Source organism: Pyxicephalus adspersus, chromosome 2, assembly GCF_032062135.1.
Source record: "Pyxicephalus adspersus chromosome 2, UCB_Pads_2.0, whole genome shotgun sequence".
Classification (NCBI taxonomy): Eukaryota; Metazoa; Chordata; class Amphibia; order Anura; family Pyxicephalidae; genus Pyxicephalus; species Pyxicephalus adspersus.
Genome location: NC_092859.1, coordinates 91,008,834 through 91,035,889, shown reverse-complemented (window position 1 = coordinate 91,035,889; position 27,056 = coordinate 91,008,834). Strand labels below are relative to the sequence as shown.

Sequence of the window (27,056 nt, the reverse complement as noted above, 5' to 3'; positions counted from 1 at the left end):
TAGAAAGATCTGCCAAAAGGCACTCTCTGTGCTTAAGATTTCATGCTATGCCTATTGATAGTTTATGCCAATAGCGATACTGCAGGAGGGTATTATTTATTATCTACTTTCCCTTTACTTATTTAAAATGTAAAATTGCAATTGGATTGGCAGTGACCATGATCAGTTGTTATTTTTGTTAATGTAATTATAAAAGGGTTGTGGTATTAGTATTTGACTTCATCACTAAAAACCAGACTCTTATTAGAAAAGTGATTACCCAAATCCCATGAGACACTACTAGGTTTTATTGATTTTATGTCTAGTGACTAATCTTCCACCCATTGCATATGAGATGACTGAAAATTTTTAGTTTAAAATATACAGTCTTCACTGCCAATATAAATCTCTGCATTCAAATAAACTGTTTCTTTCAAATGTTTCAAAAAGGAAAGCTGAAGCAAGGATATACATTATTAATGATATGTTCATAGGTTCAGATATATCTAATAAACCTGAACTTCTCTGGTCAACAAAATATATTGGAAAATTAATAGATTAATGACATAAATTTTAAATTCAAGTCTTCTTTTTACATAAAGGCACTGAATGTGGCTAGGACACATCCTCTCCTACTTGGTAGAATTACAGTTGGTAAACTAGATCCTGTACAGCAGTATCTAGTTATGACCAGGTAATGTAATGCAGGGGTGCCCACACTTTTTTGGCTTGCGAGCTACTTTTAAAATTACCAAGTTAAAATGATCTACCAAGAATAAAAACTTGGACTTTCTAACTCCTGTGCGCAGTGGAGTTTATTTTGAAAGGCAGGGCTCCGCCATTTACTCACGTTGCCTTTGCGAGCTACCGGTAGAACGCGATCCACCTGTTGGCCACCCTTGATGTAATGTATGGGCCAGCACAAAAACGTTTACTGGGCAAAGTATCTGTGCTGATACTATGGGTCATATACAGTATAATTTTAAAAAGCAAATATGGCAGACAGATTTATACTTCTTTCCTACACTATGCCATTTGTGGTATGATTCTGGAGTTTGGTTTTAAGCACCTAACCAAGCCGTCAGATTCTTTTGACAAAGAATTCCCTTGTATTATGGAAATTGAAAACTGCAGGTAGATAAACGCAAAAGAATACCTATTCTGTCATAAAAAGAAAGTAGTGATATCTCTTCATGTACTTCACTCTGGGTTCTGTGTTTCCCCTATCTTCCCTCTGAGCTAGTCTATTAGACTCTCCCCTGAGTATAGCAGATAAAGCAATCTGTAAACTTCTATACAGTTTGTGACAACGTGTATTTGTGAGAGTGAATTTGCCAAACATTGCAAGAGAAACAATCTTGATGCTTCAGAAGACATTCACTGTGAACCATGATCACGGAGACCCAATTACAGAAAACAATTTAGTAAAAATCCACAGCAATAGGTCTCCCATTACATTTACAGGCTTAGCCATTTTTACTTTTTCCATGTGAATATCTTTATCATTTTAGAAGATGTAAAATATATATTTTTTTATTTTTATTTTCTGTCAAAGTGTAAAAGACATAGGCGCCAATGGATATAATGGTGATCCACTGGATAACCACAAAAGTGTTATTTCAGTAAAATAAATATGTCAGCATTTTGTTGGCCCCACTCATAAAAGTGACTGACCCGATTATTGCCAGTTCAAGAATCGCCTCAGGATCTATTTACTGGCACTCTTATAAGACACTTTTATAAGAGCCTATGAAGGACACAGCTTTAATAGATGCCATATCTATAAAAAAAACAATAGAAATCGGGAGTGTATTTTAAAAGTGAATAAAAATTGGATTACCACACAAAGTACTACAAAATGGCAATCAAAGTAGTGATCACAACTTTACAAAATCTGATCATACGAGTTGTAAAAGTGTCAATCAGATCAAACAGTAGGGAAAGAATGCCATTTCTTTATAAATGTGGCCCAATGAACCACTGAGAGGTTTTAATTATGGTCTGTATACTCAATTAGAGAGAAGTTGTAGGGAATCTGGCCAGCTGGACAGAAGCAGCAAAAATAAAATTGGGATCTTTGCCAAGGGATAATTACTCTGCAGGTAAAATTTAGCAAGTGGAAGGGCCAATTGGATGTAACCATATGACGCCCAAAATAGGAAGAAAAATACATGCCAGCCTACATTCCCAAGCCATTCCTGCATTACAGAAGAAATCAATTATCTAAATGATACATGTAGATAAATGCATCTAGGTGGCGAGCAATTGTAGGACCTTAACAGGAAACTGAATAGCTACATAATCACTTTTAAATTTGAAGGATTCAGTTCCAAAGATATAATTTAAAATTTACATAGTTATGCATAATTTGCGTTTTGGCTTTAAAAAAGTATTAGTGAAATCTGCAAAAGGCAACATTCCTATACATTTTAAAGATTTATTCTAAAAAAGCTTGTGCAAGTCTGTCCAAGTATGAGTACTTTTTACTTCCCCATAATGCCATGGATATATTCTAATCCCCCAGTGAGTTTTGTTTTTCCCTTTATAGCAGCAAGAAATTCCAGTGAGGAAGATGATCCCATGTGTTTTAGGGAGAGGAAAGAAGTTCTGTGATAAAGAATTCCCACAAGCCACCATCATAATGTTCTATTTTCCTCAGCTGTAAATGTGAGTATATTTTACAGTATGGAGAATGTTGGGTCCCATTATCAGGGGTAAACAAGAGGCTTAGTGACATTTCTAAAGACAGTAAGAGAAATCAATTAAATTTCAGAGGGGAGAATAGCAATCTCAAGCATCAGCACCCAATCATTACACCGTAACAAATAACATGGCAAGTGTACCCACTAATACACCTTAAATATTTTCACATGAATTACCAAACCACATGCAAAGTACATTTTATATGAGAAAACCTGACATAACTGTGCTTTTCCAAAAATCATTTTTTGTGGACCCTATTTATACTATATATATATATATATATATATATATATATATATATATATATATAAAAATAATAGGTTTTCAAATATAAAGGTAACCGTTAAACTCTAATTGTACAATTTCTTCTAGATCTAACAACAACTATGTAGTACAATGGCTCGTCTGATTTGATAAACATTGATTCATCATATAGGCTTTTCCACATACTATATACTGTAGTTTTGGTAAAGCTAAAAGATGGTACAAAGATTGTATAGCTCCAGTCAAAGAAGCTCAGTTTTGAAATTAGAAACAGAGCTGTCACAAACAGGCTATATTCTTTGACCATGTAACTAATAAAGACTGGTAGTGTATGTGCAATAAAAAAAATGTTACTTAAGTCATCACATATTGACAGAATTTTGTCATTCCACACTTGAAACTTTCCTGTTATGAATTGGCAATAGAATCCAATGTAAAAAAAAAAAACACAAACTGCATTTTTATTGTATTGTTTTTATAAAGCAAAATCATTCCATCATTTCACACCTTCAGCTTACTGCTGTGACATAGTTTATATTGCAATAAATTGTTCCAAGTTGACTTTTCTGTGTTTCCCAAGAGGCATGGGCTTGCATCCAGCTTAATACATTTATTTGGCGTAAACAATTATAAAAAAAGAAATTTGACATTGCTTAAAGCTAGGGTTTGTCAAACTGACTGACCCTACTGTCCATTCTATTATTATGTTTCAGTTGCCACACATTTTGCTGACATACAGGAAGTTAATTTAATGAAATGCCATGGATGTCATTCTGAAAGAAGTGCCAGTGTAATGCAACAACAAACAATATTCTAGAACCCCTTCCAGAAAGAATGCTCCCGAGACCCCAAGTAAGAATGGAAAAGGGCAAAAGTGTTTATAACGCCAGCAGCAGCAGCATTCTGTGTACTTATTATGGCAGCAAGGTTGTTCTTAGTGGTAGCTAAACCATTATTCTATAAAAAAAAAAAAAAAAAAAAAAGCTATATACTGGCCAGCACTTTCATCTTTTCAAGAAACAGTTACAAAAGGTAAATAAAGATCAGCACCAACAACATAAAGGGTGCTGCCTTTCAGATAGGATATTTAAAGATTTTACAGCTCTTTCTAGACAAACACTTTCTTTTCTAGCACAAGCCATTAACTCTTTTCTTGCCTGAGAAACTGTAGAGGAGAAATCCTCCCAGTGACCTCCAATATAAAGATAATTTTTGCACCTGACCCCCAAAAATAGAGTTTTATATGGGGTCCACTTTTTTCTTTTTTACATTAAAGCCCTGAGAGCTGAAATAATAAAAAAAATTCAGATAAAGCTGAAAAAAAGGTTTTCTCTTCTACCTAGACAATTTGTATCCTCTAGCCCAAATCCCTAGTATTGTACCGACTATACTGACAATGTTCCAACTACCTCTGGTATAAATATTTGTTATATTAATATAGGTTATGGTATTGTCAAAGCTGAAAATGCTAGATGCCACTAAGAGGTCATGGGAGGCTCAAGCCTTCCAACAAAGGTGTCACACCCAAATGCCTAACTTCAGTTTATGTGGCCCCATAGCAAAAATTCTGCTTGAGCCTCCGATGACCTTTTGGTGGCATCTAGCATTTTCAGCTTTGACAATTTTATAACCTATATTAATATAAAATATATTTATATCAGAGGTAGTTGGGTGGTAGGCAGAGACTACCAGCAAAACTGAATCGGCTTGTATTGGCTTGGCTTAATGCTTTTGTCTGACTTGGATAGAGGATCTCCCTATTAGGTCAAATTTTCAGATTATGGCTAAAGCTGCGAACACACATGCAATTATTGTAGTTGGAAAGGATCTTTCACAATCCTTTCCAACGACAAAAGACTGAAAGATGCATTAATGAGTGCTGTACATACAGCACAGTTCTGCTCTATGCAGAGGTGAGGGGGAGAATGACGGAGCAGCACCCCACTATGCGCTCTCCCCCTTCCCTTGCATTACGATCATTCGTCATCCATCGTCTGTGGATCCGCCAGGATGGTCGTTCGGAGGATGGGCACTGTACACATGCCAGATTCTCGTCCAATATCGGCCCTGAACCGATTATCAGGCGAGAACCATTGGATGTGTATGCGTAGCTTTAGACATGAGTGACTGACTGGACTCCGTACATTGATGCCAGGTTCACCCTCCAAACCTGCACTAATGGAAGACACTTAGGTAGATCAATTTGCACCTAACATTCAATGGGTCTATCACCAAATATTAGTTATCTTGGATTAAGGAATCTGAGCATTGTGGTGGTAAACATCTACACTGCAATACCTAGCATTTAACTATTCTTTGTCAAAGCAGTAACTGGTTATGCAAACTGTATTTAGAAAACGATGAGTACAAAAATAGGTATCTGCTCTTAACACATTCCTATAAATACTAAAAACAAAAATAAAGGTAACATATATTGCAATGGTTTGCTTAAACAAAGCTGCCTGCATATTACTAGTGGCTGCATAATATGAATTTTAGTTAAAATAAGCACTAGTTGATTCAAAAAAGAAACTTTTTAAATGAATAAGTTATGCTTCTATACCTATTGTTAATTAATGAGGGTTTAATAATACTTCAGGCAATTACTCTCTGTGCAATTATTAGAGCTAATTTATTTCAAGTTCATTAAATGTCTTTGTAATCTTTGCTAACAGACAATTTCAAATACACATACAGATGCAGATAGTTCAAATAGATGCACATAAAAAGTACACATAGCTTTAGTCATATATTTCAGAATTTGTAAAATCCCATGTACTTTGTCTGTTAACATGGCTATATATTAGCAGTATATACTATTCTATATTGCTGAGAATAAATCAATTATTCCTGAGGTTTTCCATAGACAACTGGGTCGATTCAGTGCTATCTAGGTTGTAAAACAGCATGTCTGTGTTTTTTAATAGTGTGGAGGTGGCCTGCACTGTACTGTTTAGAACTATACAGATGAGCAATCCATTGCCTACAGCAAGAAGAAAAGTCATAGAGAGAACTAGTAACACAACCCTTTACAATTACCTGGTATTTTAAACTGTTTTATTAGCCTTTAACACAACTTCCTATCCACATTATTATCACATTCTACTTCAGCTTATGAGATTCTTGCAGCTTTCTTGATTTCGCAGAAGCTCTCTCCAACACCGCAGCCTCTACGTCATTCCTTCTGAAAAAAGGCTAAAAATAGAATCTACCAGCCATGTAAATAATTTAGTTCTTTTGCTTTAGAGAGAGCATTTTTGTTTTATAGCTAGCATGTCTTATTCGGCATGTTTCTATGACAGATGTCTCTAAAGAATCATTGTTTTTATAGGTTACCGCTGTGTAATATAATTTGTATTAGACTAGAACTAGAGCATCCTTGTATGTATCTAAACAAGGAACAAATAGCGTGTACGCCTGCAGTAATGAGAAATAATTTATTAATAAATGAAAAGAAGCAATTATATACTGTAACAGACAACAACCAATCAAATTTCAGCTTTAACAAAGCCAAAACACTCACAGTTTACAAAGCATGTTATTTACAATAATCCACATATTTGGAGTTGGAAGTATTATAATGTGTAGCAAGAAGAACATTTGTATGCCCTGTACTTAGGATTCTTAGATTATACAACAAACCTTGATATTTCAGTGACCATAAATAACTTTGTAATTTTTTGACAGCAGTACTAGTATCAATATTAAATTCAATGTTTTGAAATCTTAAAAAGAATTTTTATTAGCTGTTTTACATTTGTTTCCATCTTTAGTATTCATATTAGCTGCTTACACAATTACCTGTACACTACCTGCCTGCATTCACAGATTTTACAGTAAACAGTAGCTAAATAAACAGCTAGGGGAAGTGTGATTTTTATGTAACAATTAACTGTGTTGAGATTTCAGTTATAACAAAGGCAAATCAGAAAACTCGACTGCCTTCAACATTTGCATGAAGAGTACAGATCTGGGAGGGTAAAACAGAAAAAAGATCTACATTGTAAATAGATCAGTAGAAGAGAGGTTTAACCCCCTCATTCATAATCCTAAAAAGTGTTATTATATTTTTACTATGCTCGATAAAATGTGCACTTCATGCTTCATGTCATTTTTTAAGGGTCAGACCTACTGTCCAAAAATAAAAAACATGCTTACATAATGACCAGTCTCAGAGAATTTTTTAACTGATTGATCTATATTTTTTAACCACATTTGCCTGTTGATATATAAAATGAATCACCTAGCCAACAATAAAAAGTAGTAAACTACAAATCACAATTATGTTTAAAAGCAATAAAATATTCACACCTACTTTTTAAAATTGCAACCAATTGTGACAGGTATTATTAAAGCTTTCAAAGCAAATGGTTCCAAACAATCTATTAATATTGTGCAAGGTCCATAAAAAACACCTTCTTTACCTACATGCCTAATGATGATTACCATAATATATAATAACATATAATAAAATATCTGTAAAAGCCCCACCATTTCTTGAGGCTTGAGGAGATATCTTCTGCTTACCTCTATTTGCAAAAAGCTTGTTGGTACCAGAACTCAGTAGTTTACAATAGATTTTACAAATACAAGTGAAGAACTGAACTGCTGCCATGCACTGTGGTGCACTGCAAGGTCTGTGTATCAGAGTTGTGTTACCTAGAGTATTAGTACCTTGCAATGTCATTTAAATTTGAACATGAGTGCTATTTAAAACCATATATATGGTTTTTTGATAACCAACATCAGTGAAGACTTCCCTATTGAGAGCAAGCAATATATCTGAACAAAGAATGAAAATTCAATTTCACAATTTATGCATGATAATAATACAACAATATTCATAAAATATACATTTGAATACAAGTAATGCAATTACAGATGTAGTGAAATACACTTACGTTGGCATTCCTTACAGCATTTACCAGGAACAAATGCAGGTGCAGTATAAGCTGGGCAGGTTGGTTCTGTGCAGATTATATTTTCACATTGAGCAGTTCCATTCTGTAAGTAAATGAAACAGTTTATATAATTTGTCATATCTTAAACACACTATGGGATCTATAAAAAAAGCAGGGAATCTGACATTCCCTGAAACATTCACTGGTGGAGAATCAATCAATTACTGACAATGAAAAATGTGGACCTACAATGTCTGAGAAAATGTCCGATTTCCTGCTTTATAAATTTAGCCCTACATGTAGCTATACAAGATTGTGTTTGAACAACACCTTTACAGGTAACATTATCATTTTCAGTAGATTTATAATACTTTTGTTTAACTAAAGGAGTTAGGTTGATTGGAGCCTTATTTCCTTTATATGGAATAGGAACACAATATACCAATAAAAAGTGAATGTTATTATGCAGGCATATAGAAATCAAGTTACTTACTAAAAACAATGGCACAGATTACAACAGGCTAGGGTGTTGGTTACAGGTAAATAAATAATACAAGGATGACAAATGTTAAACCATCATATAAACTTATTAAAAAATTGTTGCTGGATGGTCTGATAAAAGGGTTTCTCTAAGGGATTTATCACAGAAGCATGCACATTAGGCAATCGGTCATAAAAGAATAATGAAAGGTGCCAATGCTGCCCTAACGTTGTATGTCTCCTGACTGTCATGCTGTTGCTTTGGCTTCCAAACCAGGTAGCTTACCCAGAACAAATATAAAGATATTGCATTCTAACAAACATTTACAAAATTCTTGTTCCATGTATATGACACTAAAGTACAGAAGACCGGTACATGCAGCCATATAACATTTGGAAACCACCAATGGCAGTACCCTATCAATCCCAGTTCATAACAATTTAATTACATTTATTTTATTCTCAAAATAACTACCCTGTTATCTTTTAAAGTCTTAATCATTTATGGGCATTACTAGATTGCAGTCACTAATAGAAATAGATGTTTGTGATTACAAGACAGGCACTTATTATATATGTTAGCATAGTTTTCTTCTTTGCTACAGATGTATGGTGAAGAAAAGAAGAAAAATGTTGTGAAACGGCAATAACAGAAAAGTTCTCCCTGTCACATTGGCCTATATAGTATATTGGTCCATATATAATGTGACAGGACCAGGGAAAACACTAGTTATATGCTATTGAATGTGCTCAGTAGCATTTAGTTTAATTGTTTAACACAGTGGGAAAAGTGCCCATCTAACCTTGCCCCTAAGGAAACTATTTCACACAGCAAGGATGTGTGATACAAACATAAAAAAGGAAAACCTGATAAAAGCATTTAAACTAGAAAAGCCTGGCTAAAATATATACTTTATGAAATCTTAAAGATTAAGGGTTTGTAATCTGTTTATCCAGTTTAAATCAGATCTGAATTGTAATTTTCTCTCCATCACCTCAGCTTCTTGCGTTAAAACCTTGTTCAATAACCTGACATTTTAAATGAAATACTATGTGCCTGCACAGATTAAAATGTGCATTAGGATTTAAGAGTATTGTGCATCTACATGTACAAACCATTTCAATCTTTTATTGCTGCCTCTTAGATGTATTGCATAGAAAGGGTTGCAGTAGATTCTTGGAAAATCACAAACAAGTATAATGCTGTGTAAAACATGTACATGTTTATTATTACATTGAAGTAGTGATAAATCAAGAACATTCTCTTCCATACTTTCGTGACCTAAATTTGCCTTTATCAAATGATCTGGTTTGGTTTCTAGGACATTCATAGCATGCCATTGATTGCCTTTCAAATTCAGATCCCTTGAGATGAGCCATCTTCAACAGACCACACGTCTGAGTAAACAACAGTGCATAAAATGAAGAAACAATGTGTAAACATATGTTGGAAAAGTAGCTTTTGAAAAGCTAAAAAAATTAAATAAAAATGGAATGATTATTACTACGGTAGGTCAGCAACTGTGCATATGCTAAAACATCCCGCAATGTTTCCCTTTGAAATCAAAACCATAAAAGAATATGGAAGTTAACATTTCATTTTGTATTTTATGTGCCGATAATTACAACCCTGAAAATATACCCAAGACAAGACAAATATAAAGATAAAATAGGGAAGGGGAAGATTTTCTGTCTGAGATTCACCTCTTATTGTTCCTGGTTATCATTATCATTAAAACATCAAGTGAGGGGAAATAAAACATTTTGATTTGTCATCAGAGCAAGAGATGAAGCAAACCTGGGATGTGCAGCATGGTTTGCTCAGAGGTTAGCACTTTTGTCTTTGCAGCACTTGGTCCCATGTTCTCCGGTCGTTCTCTCTCTCCCCTCTCCATAGAGCAGAATGGTGCTGTACATGTACATGTTCAGCACTCGTTCATGCATCATGCAATCGTTTGTCGTTGGAAAGGATCGTGAAAGAACCTTTCCAAGTACAATTATTGCACGTGTGTATGCAGCCTAACTGAAGCATTCTAAACAGTAAATCAGAATATAAAACAGGTAGCCTTCTTTCTTACAGATGGAAGTCAATGTCTGCTACCATAGTTCCTCCATGGCAGGTATTCTTTAACATTTAATCCTCCAACAGGTACATCTGTTCCTTCGACAACTCTCCCATGTTAGAAATGTTATTCATTTCTCCTTTTTTTTCCTCTTGCAATTTTAGGACAGGATGCAAGGTTTCTAGCTCAACACATATCCACTCTCTACCACTCCATGGGAATATGCCCAGTTCCTTCCTCACGGTAATTGATTCAAGGTTTTTACACTAGAATTGAGGGAAAGAGAGATCTGAGTGGAGCTCAATACTGTGTTCAGCACTCTTCAGGGTCAGTAGAGAATCCAAGTGATTTCATAGGTGGCACAATTTGAGGATTGCGTTATGAAGTATATTAATAGGATGTATGATGCAAGTTGTCATTGAGCTAGTTAGTATTACTGAGATTTGAAATGGAAGAAACCAATGGACATTTCCTTTATTGCTTTAGGGGGAGTTGCATAACTACTATAAGAGCAGTGAACACAGATTTTCTTTACCTGATGACAAGTACACCAGCCATGCTGTAAAATATTCCTTTTCCTTTACTTTTCTAGGCAAAAATTAAATGACTCTACACTGACAAGTAACAAAACACAGAGATGGGATCTGAAGTTCAATAGAATTCTAAAAGCATGTAAAATGCACTGTAAATGTTGTAATGGTACTACCAAATATCATTTCTGCAAATTGGGACCCAATTTGTAATGCATATCTTGGGGGCACCAGAAAAATGCCATATCAACTACTAGATGCCTAACTATTTATAAAACAGAATCAGAAATTCCCTCAAACATTTCCTTCTAGGAATCTGTGTTTCAATGGCAGTAATGAGTCCCACCAGGGAATGTTAGATTCCCTGTTTTATAAATAGAGACCCAAGTAGCACTTTTGTAGGCAGTTCTGCTTCTCTTAGAAGACATTTCTAGAACACCAGTTATTCGGTAATTTTTTCTGGGTTGTCACACAGGTTTCCTCACAATACAACCCAGTAGAGCAAGACTTATTGGATAACTTAATAACTTTAAACCAATATATGGGGATGCAATTTATACCATTCTTCTAAAAACGTAGTTTTGATAATTGTTTTCCAATTGCTTAGATTTTATTGCCTTTGAATCTCTGATCTCAAACAAGTATGCAGACCAGAAAAAAGTTTGTATCTCCATGCTTGGTGTGGGTTGGTTAGCAAGATGCTTAGAATCTTTGAGGAATTGTCTAAGTCTAATTTATGGTAACAGGTTTACCAGGTATATGCTATTCCTATGTTTTGTTATATATTGTAGGGGAAACATAAAATAACGCATTCTTATTATAAATGATTAAATGGAGATGTAAGCAGTTATAGGGCCCACATGGCCTCTGACATCCTGGGGTTCATTACAGATAAGGGCCTCTCTTAACAAAGGACCTCAATGGTTAGATGCCAGCTTGGGTAATTTCAGTACCCTGATCGGCTTTTGGGATTATTTTAAGGGTGAAACTGTGGTTATAAAAAATACTTGCAAGGCACCAGCTATGTTCAGAATGGCCATGAGGTTGCAGTTCAGTTATCAATTCCTTATGCCAGTGAACCGCTACTTCAAGGGAGACACTACAAGTATTTTCTACCTGAAGCAGCCCGATAAAGTGTAAATATGGCGGCAGTGAGTGGTACAGTACCTGCAAACCCTGGACCAAAATCACCTCCCCAGACAAAGCTGCCACCATGTTAAACCACTCTCTTTCCCTGGCTTTGGATAATGTTACTCCTGCCCTGCAAATCCCCGACCCTGGCTCAACAACCACACCAATTTCCCCTGCAACAGTCACTGAAAACTTACCAAAATGAAAAGTTACACTATAAATAGAAAGCTTTTTTTGGAGTGATATTTTGTTGAATGTTTTATGCTCTCAGAGGACTTTTTTTTTTATGCACTGCTCTCAGAGGAGAGGGTAAATATGAATGACAGATTAAACACCATGCTGTAACAAAATGTCAACCTTTTATAAATGCATGTTAAAGAGAAAGCCATACCATGCATGTACATTTCTTACAACCGTCTGTCCAGGATTCCAGCTCTCTGTAGACGATGCCCTTTACCGTGCAAGACCTCTCACAGTAGCATTGATCTAACCTATTCATCCTCTGCTCAGCTCTTGACAGCTGCAAGAATATTTCAAACAAGAAAAATAGGCTTATGACACAAACAACATTTTCCATAATTCCATAATAATACACACAAAGTAAAAGTCATCTGTGGCAACATAAACAAATGACAGGTTCTGTGCAACTACAGTGATTACCATGTGAACACAACCTGTCCCAAGGACAACTTAAACAGCCACTGTTTAGCCTTTAGGTTTTTTTTTTGTTTTTGTTTTTTATTACCCAAAATATTACCAGTAAATGAAATATGAATATAAACAATAATTCATAAAGACACGTAAGATGTACTTCTATTTGGCTGTAACACATTGCTGCAGAAATATCAAGTGAGGGACTACTATGTATTCATTTTATTTAGCATTAGTGAACGTTTAATGCACAATACAAGCTAGTGTACATAAAGAACTCCTAACAGCCTTTATAGAAATACAAGCAACAGTATAACCAATCAAGTTTTAAAAAAAGGAAAAAGCTATTCAAAATGTACTCCAATATAAATGTTTAAAGTATAGCATTGTCTTCTTAAAAAGTACTTATGATTATTCTTTATTTTAAAGTGCTTTGTAGAACACTGTAAACTAGACAGGATTGCATTATTTTTTGTTACACATAAATCTGGGCTTGCCCCTGTCTTTGTATATTTTTATTATTATTAGCCAGAATTTATATAACGCCAACATATTACACAGAACTTTAGACTTTAGAACCATAGACTATATTAATACCAAATGGCTAAGGACAATTTTGAGGAAAAGCCGATTAGCCTAATTGCATGTTTTAGGGGATGTGGGAGGAAACTCAGGCAGAAACCCACACAAAAAAACGAGTCTTGACTGGGGATTCAAGTCTGTGGCCTAGTGCTGCAAAGATGAGAGTGCTATCCATTAAGCCATTCAAGCTGCCTATGTATTTGATTCCCTTCTTAGGTTGAACTTATCCTTTAGACAAGTGGTTCCCAAACTACAACCCACTGTATACAGATACCAGCAATGTAGCATTATTTCTCCCATTGACACCAATGATAAATCTGTATTATTTGGCCTGGCACCAATGATAGGACACTCCTTGTCCTATTGACAGCAATGATGGGGCACTATCTTTTAAAACTCAGTATATCGTGCCAATATTGGGGCACTATGCCTCCCACTGACTAACAACAACAACGGTGCATTATCCCTCTTCTATCTGCAGCTATCAGGGCATTTTTTAATATCTTTGCTCACCAACCCTGGAGCATTTCATAGGCCCTCTGACATTTGAACATTTTCAAATCTCACTGGCCACAGTCCAGGCTTACTTAAAGTCTGAAGGACAGTGAACTTAAGGTGCGTACACACTTCCAATTTTTATCGTTCAAAGCGAACGACGAACGATCGATTGGGCAAAAATCGTTCGTTAAAAAAGTAACCAACGACGCCAACGAACGAGGAAAGTCGTTGGAAACGAACGACCGGACCGGCGGATCGGATTGGACGACGATCGTTGAACATCGTTTGTGTTTGCGATCGTTCGTTGATCGTCCATGGTCTGAGCATGCGTGACGAACGAACGTTCGTTCACTTCCTGTCGTGCACGTCACTCCCTGTATCGCTCAAACGATCGTATCTATTGTATGTACAATATCTACGAACGATCGTGTCGTTATCTCTATGTGCAGCATCGGTGCTATACGATCGTTCGTAGATATCGTGCAGGATCGTTCGTCGTTTGTTTTCCAACGATAATAATTGGAAGTGTGTACGTAGCTTTACTCTTTTTTAAGCATGTTTAGAGATTGTGTGATGAACCCTATGTACACAAAAGAATGGATTTGGACATATTCAGTAGAAGAACATCACAGGACTAACAACTACAGCAGAACTATTCAAAGAATAGTTATTCAGAACAACTGCTTGCAGTCCAACTTAGGGTGATATAGCTAAAGCTGAGCTAAAAAGCGTTGGCATCCTTCAGCAAGAATGGTTCATAAATTGCAAATATGAAACCAAAAAAGGTTTTGAAATCAAATATATTGTTGCAATTTCATTTGGTAAAGATGCAAAGGTACTGAAAATTGATTTAGTTTACATACACATTAAATGGGAGTTAAATGTCTAATTGGTGGCATTCCTCCACCCTGAATAGTTTTCAAGGTGCCTTATACAGTCATGTCATTTGGGATGCTCCAGCACCACACCTTATGCCTTGAAAAAATGTAATAGGCTTTCTGGACTCAAATGTGCGTGTGGCTTTTGGCAGCTGTCATTCCTGCAGTTATATTCTTACTCAGAGGGGAGCAGGTAACACATTTTTCTATGCTGCAGCACAATTGGAAAGAACTGGAGAAGCCTATTTTGATATACTTAACACACTCGATGTATGTCAAACCTTTCAGATTTAATAGTTTTGTTGTTCTGCAGATGAGACTATTCCATTTTTTAACCAGTAGCACCTGCTATAGCAGAAGATTTCTTCCCTACCATATCATTCTGTACAGGTCAGCATTATAAACTAAGAATCCCACACTGGTTTTCTATATTGATTTGTTAGGAATGTACAAAAGCATGAATATGTATGAGAAAAAAATTATTTAACACCGTTTCATTAAAATTTTATTCTGTAAAGATTTTTGCAGATGATGCATTTTATTGGTCCTAAATTTACAATCCAATATTTCTTCCTCTCTTTGCATTATATTATCCTGGCACTTGGAATTAAGAATGAATATGCAAAAATGCACAGTGTTTTTATCTTATGTTATACATTGTTTACAGAATATTAGTTATGGATAAGAAATTATTTCTATCTACATATTCTACTGTATGTTAGATATTTTCGTAAAATAATTTAAAAATCATGCCATATGTAATTTTATAGTAAGGACATATTCAGACAATTGCAGAGTTGATATAACACTAGGAGTTTTAGGCTAATTTCAGACACGTGGTAAATGTCCAATCACTATGTCAACTGCCCTATTTAGCTGTACAGGAGTAGGTAGGAACCAGGTTGGACATTTTTGCATGTGGTTGTGTTCCCATTGCAATGGTTTGCAGTGCGGTTTCTGTATGTGACAGAGTCGGTTCTGGCTGCACTTGAGCATACAAACGCCTCCATTGACTTAAAATAGGGATGGGTTCCATTTAAATGTGGTTGTGTTGAAGCCTTTTGTTTGTAAAAGTTGCTAGAAAAGTGGAGAGAGCTCATAATCCCTTGTGGTGCAATGAACCACACTAAAACCGAAAATACACCTAAATGCATGACAAAGTGTTGTCAAACGCTGCACTTAACTCACAAAACTGCCAACTACCTGGTTTTCAACTACTGCACATCTGAAAAAGGTATTGCCAGAACTCATTAACCTACTACTCTTTCTATGGACTGTAGCATAAAACAGCAGCTACCCAAGCTATGTCTTTTATTAAAGTTTTTGTGGAAGAGTGCGGCATGCCTAAAATACAAGACTGGTTAAAAAGGTTTATTTTTCACAAGCCTATTTTAACTATAGTAATGCTGTTTGCTTAAGTGCCTTTTATAAGACAAGGGCTTCTATGTGATCACTAGGAAGATTTGGAGATAACGTGGATGGCAACGATGAGGCTTGGTTCCCAATCGCTGTATCTGAAAGGGCAGCTGTATCTGGTCATTTGGTCTGCGATGGGATGCCTAAGAAATTGTCTTCAGTACAGGGCATCTTGCAGAGGAAAAATGTAGGGACCCTGGACAGGAAGGCGTTAAATGATATTAGGTGTCACTTAATTTATTTCACAATACTTTACAGTAGTTCATCGATGGCTGGCCTATTTATTAGTTGTATTGCTTTGAGATTATGTAAACACTGGTAATTGTACAGTTGCCTTGGGTATTAATTTGGCAAGTATTGTTTTGGTTGACATTAGCGATAACTGTTGTAGACACAAGTAGGTTGCTAAAGCCGCACTTAGCTAAACATATCTGACCATAGAATGCTGTATTGTACCTGGTTAAGTCCAAGGTAAATACGGTAGTGTAGACCCAAAGAATTGCAATGCAAATACAAAGCAAACCAAATGCAGCCAGTATTTCACATGAGGCTTTTTTTTTTTTTTTTGGGGGGGGGGGGGGGGGGCCAACTATGACTTTATAAGTATATTTAGGAATAGAAAGATAAGAATATTTAGGAATATATTACTCTTCATAAAAGAAAACGAGCCAATACTGTAAACTAAACAAAAACTTTTCTGGAACGCTATACAAACTGATGCATTCATATATAGACATTTCCTTTTTATCAATTACATTTTCTTTATATTTTGGTATTTAATATGCCTTCATCTTGGTACAAATAATACCATTCATCCTAACAAAAAAACAACATTTTATATTTTATGTATTTCAGTTCTCCAAACTTACAGAAAACAATTTAACATAAATTTCAACCTACATAAATTTGGCTTGAATTTACTGTGCTGATCACACTGCAGTTCTTAGTGTTTTAATACCAATAAAAGCATTGGAAACATCAGAAAATACATAAAAAATGTAAACAGTAACAAGGCTGTTTAATGAATTTTAAAAAATCCACAGGCTACACATTTTCACTACAATGGTCAAGCCACTTTCTGACCCCCAAATTTAGACAAAGACTATATTTTAAATAGTGTAATTTATTATGAAGAGGAGTACAAACATTTAAATAGTGGGTATATTTAAAATGTAGGATATGCATATTTTGCTTTCAATTTACCTTTGATGATGTTTTTGCTAAAATATCCTGCAATTCCATAATTTTTTGTACCAGTCCATGGAAGTCATTACATGTTGGACATGCTGAAATAACAAACAAATGTAGGTCAACCTGCAGAACATTAAAACGTTCTATTCTTTTATCATTGTAATAACTGAATAAAAATGTGTATACTTACTGCGATTTAGATCAGGGCACTGTGAGATAAATCCTTGCGGCATGATAACAATCTGCAGATCCTGCATGATCCCCTGTGGACGAGACACAGACCATATATATTTTGTAACACATTACATGATGCCATCTGATAACTACATTGTTCTATATTTCATAAAATCTATTTTCTAGCTGTGCCACAGAGTCCAATTAAAGGTCCATGGCAGGCAACAGAAAGCTGCTTATATGGTAAATAAAACAATTTACGTTTCCCTAAAGCATATAACTATATTGATTCCTCCCCATCATGATGAATGCAAGCCAAGAAGAATGCAGTGAAACAATTAGTACAAAAATAATAAATACATATATCAACATAATGATGCATGTACTAGGCTAATCGTGACTCATGAGAGGTGTATTTTCTACACTGTATGGTAAATGCTCCTTCTGCCTGCATAAATTGTCTGAAAAGACAAGTCTGAGTTGTTACCAGAATTAAACCATTAGGGTTCCCCCTTCTGAAGATACTGCTTGAAAGGCAGCCATGTTGGTCCAAAAGCCTCAATATTTACTGGGTTCTAACCTAGTGGTGTCATCTGCTGAAGATCCTGGAGTTTTAGCTGCCTTGCTTTAAGTTGGGGATGCAGTCAAGAGTAAGAAAGAATACGTTTCCTAAAATAAACTTTTTAAAGAGTATATACCGGTACATTATTTTAAATTTGGGATAGGGGTTTGTTTAGACTTGGCACATGATCTGTACAATCTTCACATCTTTTTGTTTGTTTTTATTACCTTGGTGAAAAAAATTGTTGACAGTATGTTTAGTTGCTGAACTGTCTCCTCATAGCGTATGCCCAGCATCAAAGTTAATATTAACACATAGGTGGTGTGGCATCTCAGATCTAGGAAAAGGGAGGATACTGACGGAACGGTTAGTTGCTCCTGGGTTACTAGGGCAAAGTTAAATTCATTCTAGCTTGATTTCCCCGCTCCTACAACTCACTAAAGGCTGTTAAATGCCTTGCATCTGCCTGAACAGCACTATACTCGCTTGGCAAATTTCCAGTCCTGCCGATAAGCATTTTGTAAACAATTAATCTGCAAGAACAATCATGTCAAAAAATAATCGGATTCTAAATGGTTTCATCCCTTACATAGATTAGGAAATCAGTTGCCTTGCATATTACTGTGTTTTTTTGTATGTATTTTGCATTTTATTATTTTTTTATGCCTTACAAAGGGTCCCTAGTTTTGTACCATACATTTAGGTTTACATATTTACATAATCATTGTTTAAGATGTGTTACATTAAGCTGTTGTGCATGTAAAAATACTGAAGTAGTGTACACAATTATGAGATAAACCTTTAAAAAAGAAAAATAAGCATTTCTGAACTATAACTGTGGAAGAAAGCTGGTCGGAAAATACAAGACATTTTTCAGAGAATAAAACAAAAACTAACTGGTTGGTATGCTATGTTTACCCTATAAAGCGGCTGGAACATAAATAACACTGCCATTAGGAGATAGAAGACCACATTTTTCACATTGTAAAACCCACCTGAGAGATAAAATACTTATATATGTTTGCCTTTCCCTAGAGTAAAATAATAGGAAACAAAGAGAGAACATCCTGAATATGTAATAATGTTTGTATAATGAAATTCTACATTGCCCGAGAAGAAACTCTATTGCTAAAACTATGGTAAAGCAAAATTAATAGTTGCCAGCTAAGGCTGTTTAAGCAGATTGTATAGTAAGTCACTTTCATCAATAGAATTTTTATTTTAGAAGAGCTACTGAAACAATTTTTCAAAAATGATTTTGTTGTCCAATACATTAGATGACATGTTTATTGTTAGTAGCACAAAATACATCTTTGTGCAATTGATAATACTAAGATTAAAGGTAAATTCTAGACAGATGTAAATTGTTGCTGCTCTTATTATTATTACATATAGACACTCACCAACCACTTTATTAGGTACACCTGTTTAACTGCTTGTTAACACAAATGTCTAATCAGCCAACCACAAGGCAGCCATGCATTAAGGATGTAGACATTGTCTAGACAATCCACTGAAATTCGAACACAATGGAGAAGTGACTTTGAACATAGCATAGTTGTTGGTGCCAGGGAGGCTGTTCCGCACTTTTCAGAAACTGCTGATCTGCTGGGATTTTCATGCACAAACAACTTTAGAGGTTAGAGAAAGGTCCAAAAAAGAGAAAATATCCAGTGAGCGGCAAGTTGAAAATGCCTTGTTGATGCCAGAAGTCAACTGGACAGACTGGTTCAAGCTAATAGAATGTAACAGTATTTCTAATAGCCACCGGGTACAATCAAAGTACACAGAAGAGCATCTCTGAATGTACAACACATTAAACCTTGAAGAAGATGTAAAATGTACCATATCTTTTGCTGGCTACTTCAAGTAGGATAGCCCACATTTTTCACAAGGCTTAAATCATCTCAGAATAGTTTCTTGAACATAATAATGAGTTATGAAAAATCTACAGCAACTGTAATGCTTTTGGGTTGATATGGACTAAAATCCCTGAGGAATGTTTACAGAGCCTTTCTGAATTCATGCCATTAAGAAATACAGAAGTTCTGAACGCAAAAGTGGGTCCAATCCAGTGCTAGCAGTGTGTACCTCAAAGTGGCCTTATGTGCTGATAGGAAGAGAACACACTGAACACGGTGAAAAAAAGATAAGCTCATCACCGCTTCTTTTTTCACAGTTCATTCACAGGCTGGGACTCCTAGAAATTGGGCTGAGTGATGCTAATTTTTTAGAATAAAAAAACTACTTTGGCAAATTTCTAACTTACATCAGAAAGCTGCTTTTATAAGCTTGATTAAATTGGCTATTTTTTATAATATAGATATTGTTTCATGGAGTTTTGCCTTACATATTATATACATAATGTATAAGCAAATATTATATTACAGTAGTAATACAGTAGTACAATAAGTGTGTTAAGGGAACATGTCTTTGTTCAAGCAACTACAGTTATCTTTCTGGTAATTGTTCAAAATAAAAGAACAAACCAGACTATTATCATGGCCAATGCTGACACTATATTTTGGTACTTTTATAGAACATCAGCTTCTGTAAATTAATTTCTCCTTCAATTACAAAACTATATGATACATACAGGTAATAACCTACCTTGAAGTAACCATGAGCATTGTTTCTTTGTCCAACCCATAACGTTGTACCAGAAGGAATATCCATGTACGGCTTTTCAATTATTCTTTCATAAATCCTATTGAACAGAATTCAAGTTAAGTATTAATTCATTATTAAATTGGAATAACTGATTTTACGAGCAAAAAACAATTACGCTATTGGTTAAGCTGAACTTATTTTCTTGGAAAAAAAAATGTCTATGCCCTTGAGAAATTGATCATCATTTGCTACCAAGAAATTGATGAACTGCCTTCTTAAATGCATTAATTCAGTTGCCAGCTGATGGATCTCATATAATATATGCCTTCTTAGCATATAGAAGGGATCACAAAAAAACAAAAATAGCTTTTAAGATGTACATTAGCCCTTACTTGTTACAATCCACATGGAGAACTAGATGGGATGCACTGATTGCCAAGGAAAATCTATGCCATTTATCATCTGCCAGAATATAAGGAAAAACTTCTGTCTGAGATCGATGACTCCCTGAGCGATAGTGCAATCTGACTTCATTTCGATGGCCACTACTTTCTAGCTCGAGATACCTGCATAAACAAAGAAAACAGTAAGAACAGAAGAATTCACTATTTCTTGTTTGTATGATGGTCTCAGAAGTCTCAACAGATACAATTTTTTTTTTTTATTGTTATACATTCTAAGGCTTATTCTCACCTACAAGTACGCAGATGATGCAGCTTTTCTTATTACAAAACTGAGATGGCATTAGGCGATTACAATGGAGGCAAACCTTCCTATTAAAAATTTAGCTTTAGAAGGGACAGGGTGAAACAAACAGCAATTTATTAAAAACCAAGAAAGGTATTAAGCTTCAAACAGGTTACCTAAAATTCCTACAACCTATGAAGAGGACAAGGCAGGCATTGGAAAAAAACCTAAATAACAAAGCAATAGAAAGGGAAAAAATATTCATGTATCTATTTTCCTACACTTTCTAAGTGGAAAGTATTCTATTTGTCAGTAACCAGCAATTTTGCTTGTAAAATTACTAACTAAAACTGTTTAAGAACACTTAAACATTAAAATGTAATACATATAATTTCCAAAATAAAATGAGTTCACTTTGCTTAATTGTATTACATTTGCCAGTGGGGCGGAAGATTGAAATATATTATTATAAACGTTACAACTATTAAGCAACATCAATAATGGCAATTGCAGTTCTAAAGAATAAAACCATCAATATGCATTTCAAAATGAAGCAATTTGTTGTCCACTGCAACATTAACTTTTGGTTTAGGTTTTTTTTAGGTCACTCCAGTAAATACACAGTGTCCTCATGCATTTGAGATCACCAATATTCTCATTTTGTTTAGGTCAGTCACCTTTTAATAGTGAAGCAGGGATCAACATGTCACCATCAGAACCTTCATCTTTGAATAAAGTCTGACATTACCCATATTTCTCTGCATAAAATGTCATTTTAATAAGTAGGTGCTTTAATAGGGTACATCTGACTTGTCAATCAGCATTTTATTCCCTGGTTTTGTCTACAGTAGAGATTTGTACAGAAAACTAGAAAATATCAAACATCAAGAGTAAATATTTTATTTATAGCTGTGAAAGTTTTTAGTATGTTTTTTATAATGCCTATTTAACATAGCTTTGATGTTTTAGAGATAGGGGTTCCTGAGCTTTGTAAAAAAACATTCCCACAAGCAAACCCTATGCCCCGTAATGTCTCGAAGACACTCAAATCTGCCCTACTTACTGACTAAAATCTATTGTGTGGCTCCCATTACAAGAGATGTGGAAACTCCATGAATCAGCATATAACCCAGACTGACGCAGAGATTGTGAGTATAGAGAAATTAGCCAGTTTTCCATGTTTCCAACTGAAAATAACAATTCCAAAATAATTTAAAAGGGGGGGGGAAGCTAAACACTCTAGTACTGCTACTTTCAACAGACCCTTAGGACCATTGATTACAGCTGAAAATACAACCTAATCTTAACCCCTTGACATATACTATGGAAGTTTAAAAAATACCACCATGTCCTGTACCCTGGTAATGTAGAGTTAAATAAGTTATAAAAAAAAAATATTTTAGACATCAAAATTTGATTTGCACACTTTTTGTATTGTTAACGGGAACAAAACACAAAATTGCATTATAAAACATACAGATGAGTTCCCAAACTAATTACAAATGCAGTAGAAACAGAAAGAAATTTTACCGACTTAGGTATAGAAGTAATGTGAATATTAACAATATCCTCTCATATACTATGGCAGTTTTATGTAATAACATTAATCCTGAATTGTCTTTAGTAATGATACATTTCGTAATTTAGGAAAAAAAACATTTATAATAATGAAGTAAGAGATTCATATGTTCAAATAGATGGATCATGATACTTCTAATTTTTTATGACCAATTTACAAGAGTGCATAATATAAATACTTCCCTGTGGTAGCATCAATTTTCGTTCAGTATTGGATACAAGTCACTTTGGATTTCTGTTACAATACACGGGTAAATCCACTACTGTGAAGCCAGGGCCAGATCTCTCATAAGGCCAACCTAGGCTGTGACCTAGTATGCCATGGTAATGAGGGGTGGCATTTCTCAGGAAGTATCTATTGCAAAGGTAATGAAGTTCAAAGATGGGATTAGTGGCTACCGATAACGGACAGAAGGTATTGAATGGTTCAGACATTGTGAGAAGGTAGCAATATTCGAAAGGCCAGCACTGTATGATAGCTTTAATTTTGTATTCTTTATGCTGGCTAGGGACATAAGGTACTAGCCTAGGGGAGAAAAAAAGACCAGTGTACACCACAATTGAGATAAACCAATCAGCCTATGTTTTGTTTACCAACCTTATCATTACTTTGTTCTGCCCATTGGTATGGCTGGTTGTCAAAAAAAAAAAAAAACTAAACACCTCCAAAGGCAAATTGGAAAGAAAGAAATTTACAAAGCTACAAAAGTTTTTTTTTTTTTTTTTTTTTTTTACAGTCAATGTACTATTAACATAAAAAATATGTATTAATGTAATAAACTCCTATGTAAGTGTTGGTGTTTAGGTTGAGAATAATTCTTCTTTAAAAGTACTGTATGGCCAAATCTTAGTGTCTGAACTGAAGGAAGATTATATTTAAATATAAGCGTTAATAATGATTTTTTCAGATAGGTTGGTCTACATATTCATTTAAAATATCAGAGCCCCTTATCTCAAGGTAAGTGATATTTTATTTGTAGACTGCATAGAGTTTTAAATTAGCAAATGGCTTTCTTTATTGTTTGATGATTCCAGCTCAATTCCCACATCTACAAAAGAAGTGCTCCCAAAGTATTTAAAGCAACCCCCTACCTCATCATTGTATGGAGTCATTTAAAAAGACAACACACTCCCTGGCTCTGTTGTTATCTTTAGCCTGCTAAATGTGCAAACATTTACTTCATACACAATTTGTGAGACAGATGAATAAAGCAAGTTATTTTGTATTTATGGCTAAATTACCTGATGACATACAGTAAAAACCATTTTATAGCTGGTCCATAGAACAAAACTTTACATTTGCCTGAATTTTCCCAGTAAGCATATACAACAAAATGTGTTTACTTGATATAGAAATAAAAAAAACATTATAGCAAAAGCACAAACTGAATAATAGAGATCACTGCCCCCAATGATTCCACCAAATTAGGAATGATTTGTGGGATACAGAGTGGTGGATTGTTCTGAAAATACTGATCCGGTGACAACACCTATTCCTAATTAAAGGAAATGATCCTTTAAATTATACATAAGTGCTGAACTATGTGAAAAGTAGGCAACAGATAAACCAACCAAGCACCTGTTTAACAGGATTACAATATATTACAAATCCTATAAATAGTGCAATCATCAGGAGGTCACAATAAGCCAGCCTACAGCCTTTTCCAAGAGTAAAGAACAATGCACAGAAAAACATATGTTTGTGTCAACGGAAAGCCACACAAAAGCAAAACAAAATTCCCAGAGATATCTACGTCTTGGACACTGTCACATGGATCTGCAGTCTCCTCTAAAACTTGCTTAAGGTTTTGAGAAACTAATATTGAGATAGTAATATTCACCTAACAATATCCATCAATGTGTAGGTGAAATAAGTAGACAGAAAACATTTACATCGTTATCAATGATTAGAAAATGTAGGTGAATATTCACAATTTATTGTATACAGATTTTTCAGGTACATTGTTAAAGTAATTTCATAGTGTTTACATCACTCACTGTAAGACTGCAGTGTTTCACAAGGAAAAGTTTTACTCAAACACAAACAGAATAACATTTTACTAAGTTTATTACCCTAAAAATAGCCAAACTGAACGACTCCTCTTAGAGAAAGCAAAAAAGACAGCTGACACCAACACCAGGCCCAATATTCTGCAGACAGCATTGTCAGCAGCTTACAACATCTAGGAGAATAGCAATCCTACAATGATTTTTTTTTAGCCAAGATCAGCACGTAGCAGACAGTAGAAGAGTGTGGGCATGGCCTTATATCTGCATTGCATATGGGCATGTATTTTATATCTGTATTTCCATAATAAAACAAAAAAAAACATTTATTGACATGATGTGGCAATATAACCTACAAAGCACACCCAATAAATTTTCTTTACTGAAATTCCTATAACACTTAAAGCAAGCTACTAAAATCAATAAAATCTAATAATTTTATTCCTATTTACCTTTATAACCTGTATTGTAGAACTAAGAAAAGGGCAAAACGAGTAATATAACAACAAAATAAAATGCATGTGATGAACAAAGTATATGCCTTGTACAGTGTTACTTTTTGATCCCTATAGTATGACATTTTCATTAGCAGTACATTCAATAAACGCATTGATTCAAGTGGTGTGATTCAAGCCTACCATCTGTTCCCCATATACGATATTAAAGTCTGAAGCACTTTTGGCAATAATGGAAGGTTTTCTCCCAAAATAAGTAAGCCAAAGCATTTTATCATATGAACTTTTAAAGAAGAACTAATCTCTTTTTTCCTAATCATGTGAATAAAGATTAATAATTATTTAAAATTTATATATGTGGATACTTGTATTGTGCTATCTACTATAGAATCAGTCACAGTCCCCTTCTTCCACAAAGAGGTATTCTATGAACCTAAACAGGCTATATATATATATATATATATATATATATATATATATATATATATATATATATATATATACACACACACACACATACACACACGTTTTAATGTCATTATAATTCTGTTCTATCTCCGGGACTAATTAGCGATCACTTATTATTATGCAAGGTCACTTCCTCAGGAAGTAATTATCTCCTTACTCCACAATGGCTTTTGAATAAAGAATATATTGAATAATAATAAAGAATAAAGAACATTTTCGAAAGAGACTACTACAGTATGTTTGCAAGGCAGCAGGTAGGATGCCAGAGACTGCTAGTTTGTATTTGTTAAGCTAGGTACAGACTTGCAATAATTATCGTTAGAAAATGAACGACTAACGAGTATGCACAATTATTTTGAACGATCGTATTGTGCGCAATTCTGTACATGTTGTAACAATACGATTGTTCAAATATAATCCACCAATAATGTACACACGCTAGATACAATAGTTTGAACGATGCAGGCAGTGACGTGTAAAGGAGAAAGTGTATTGCAGAAACATCCACGATCACTGAACGACCGTACACACAATAGACAGTGAACGATTGTCGCTCAAGCAGATCCGCCGGGACAGTCGTACGTTTCTAGCGACAATCCTTATTCATCACTCGTGCACTTTTTTTGTTAACGATTATTGGATGATCAGTCGTTAGTCGTTTGTTTACAACGATAATTATTGCACGTGTGTACGCAGCTTTAGGCAGTAGAAGAATGTTGGACAGTGTTGCTCCAGGAAGCAAGGCACAGAAACCAGGAAGGCTGGGCAGTACAGACTGTAGGTGCAGAAGCTGGGTGGCTGCACTGTGGGTGCTCTCATTGAAGCTGTGGGATGGGTGGCTACTCAGATTGGGTTTAAAAGATGTGTATATGTTAGTGTTCATTAATAAAAGGTGTGTAAGTATATGTGTGTGTATGTATGTGACTTTGCATGTAATTGAAGCCTTTGGGGCCTGTGAACTGTGCACCTTAGGTTAGTTACTTCTAATGTCTTGATGTCTGTACTCCTGCACTCTCCATTACATGCTACTGACCCCTTAACTTTTCATCATTTATTCCTGACCTCTGCACTCTACGACACACTAACCCCTGACCCCCGAACTCTATGGCTTTCTTACAACCTTTCAAAATCCACTAGCATTAAAAATAATCACAATAATCAAAATAATCAAAGAACTTACTCTTTGAACCTGCACAGATCAGCTGCTCATACAGATTAAAGTAACATTAGAGGGTGTATTTATCAATG

The 27,056-nt window shown here is 35.0% G+C and overlaps 1 protein-coding gene across 2 annotated transcripts in view; it reads right to left on the bottom strand.

Moving 5' to 3' along the window:
• The window catches only part of NELL2 (neural EGFL like 2), a 133,280-nt gene that overhangs the window by 70,171 nt on the left and 36,053 nt on the right, over positions 1-27,056 (bottom strand). For both annotated transcript variants that reach the window (XM_072401453.1, XM_072401452.1), the window contains 6 exons: positions 21,006-21,179; positions 20,614-20,710; positions 17,458-17,530; positions 17,280-17,362; positions 12,443-12,571; positions 7,848-7,950 (listed from right to left, as the gene is read on the bottom strand). In XM_072401453.1, the coding sequence (XP_072257554.1) occupies positions 7,848-7,950; positions 12,443-12,571; positions 17,280-17,362; positions 17,458-17,530; positions 20,614-20,710; positions 21,006-21,179 (659 nt within the window). The remainder of the gene's footprint in view (positions 1-7,847; positions 7,951-12,442; positions 12,572-17,279; positions 17,363-17,457; positions 17,531-20,613; positions 20,711-21,005; positions 21,180-27,056) is intronic.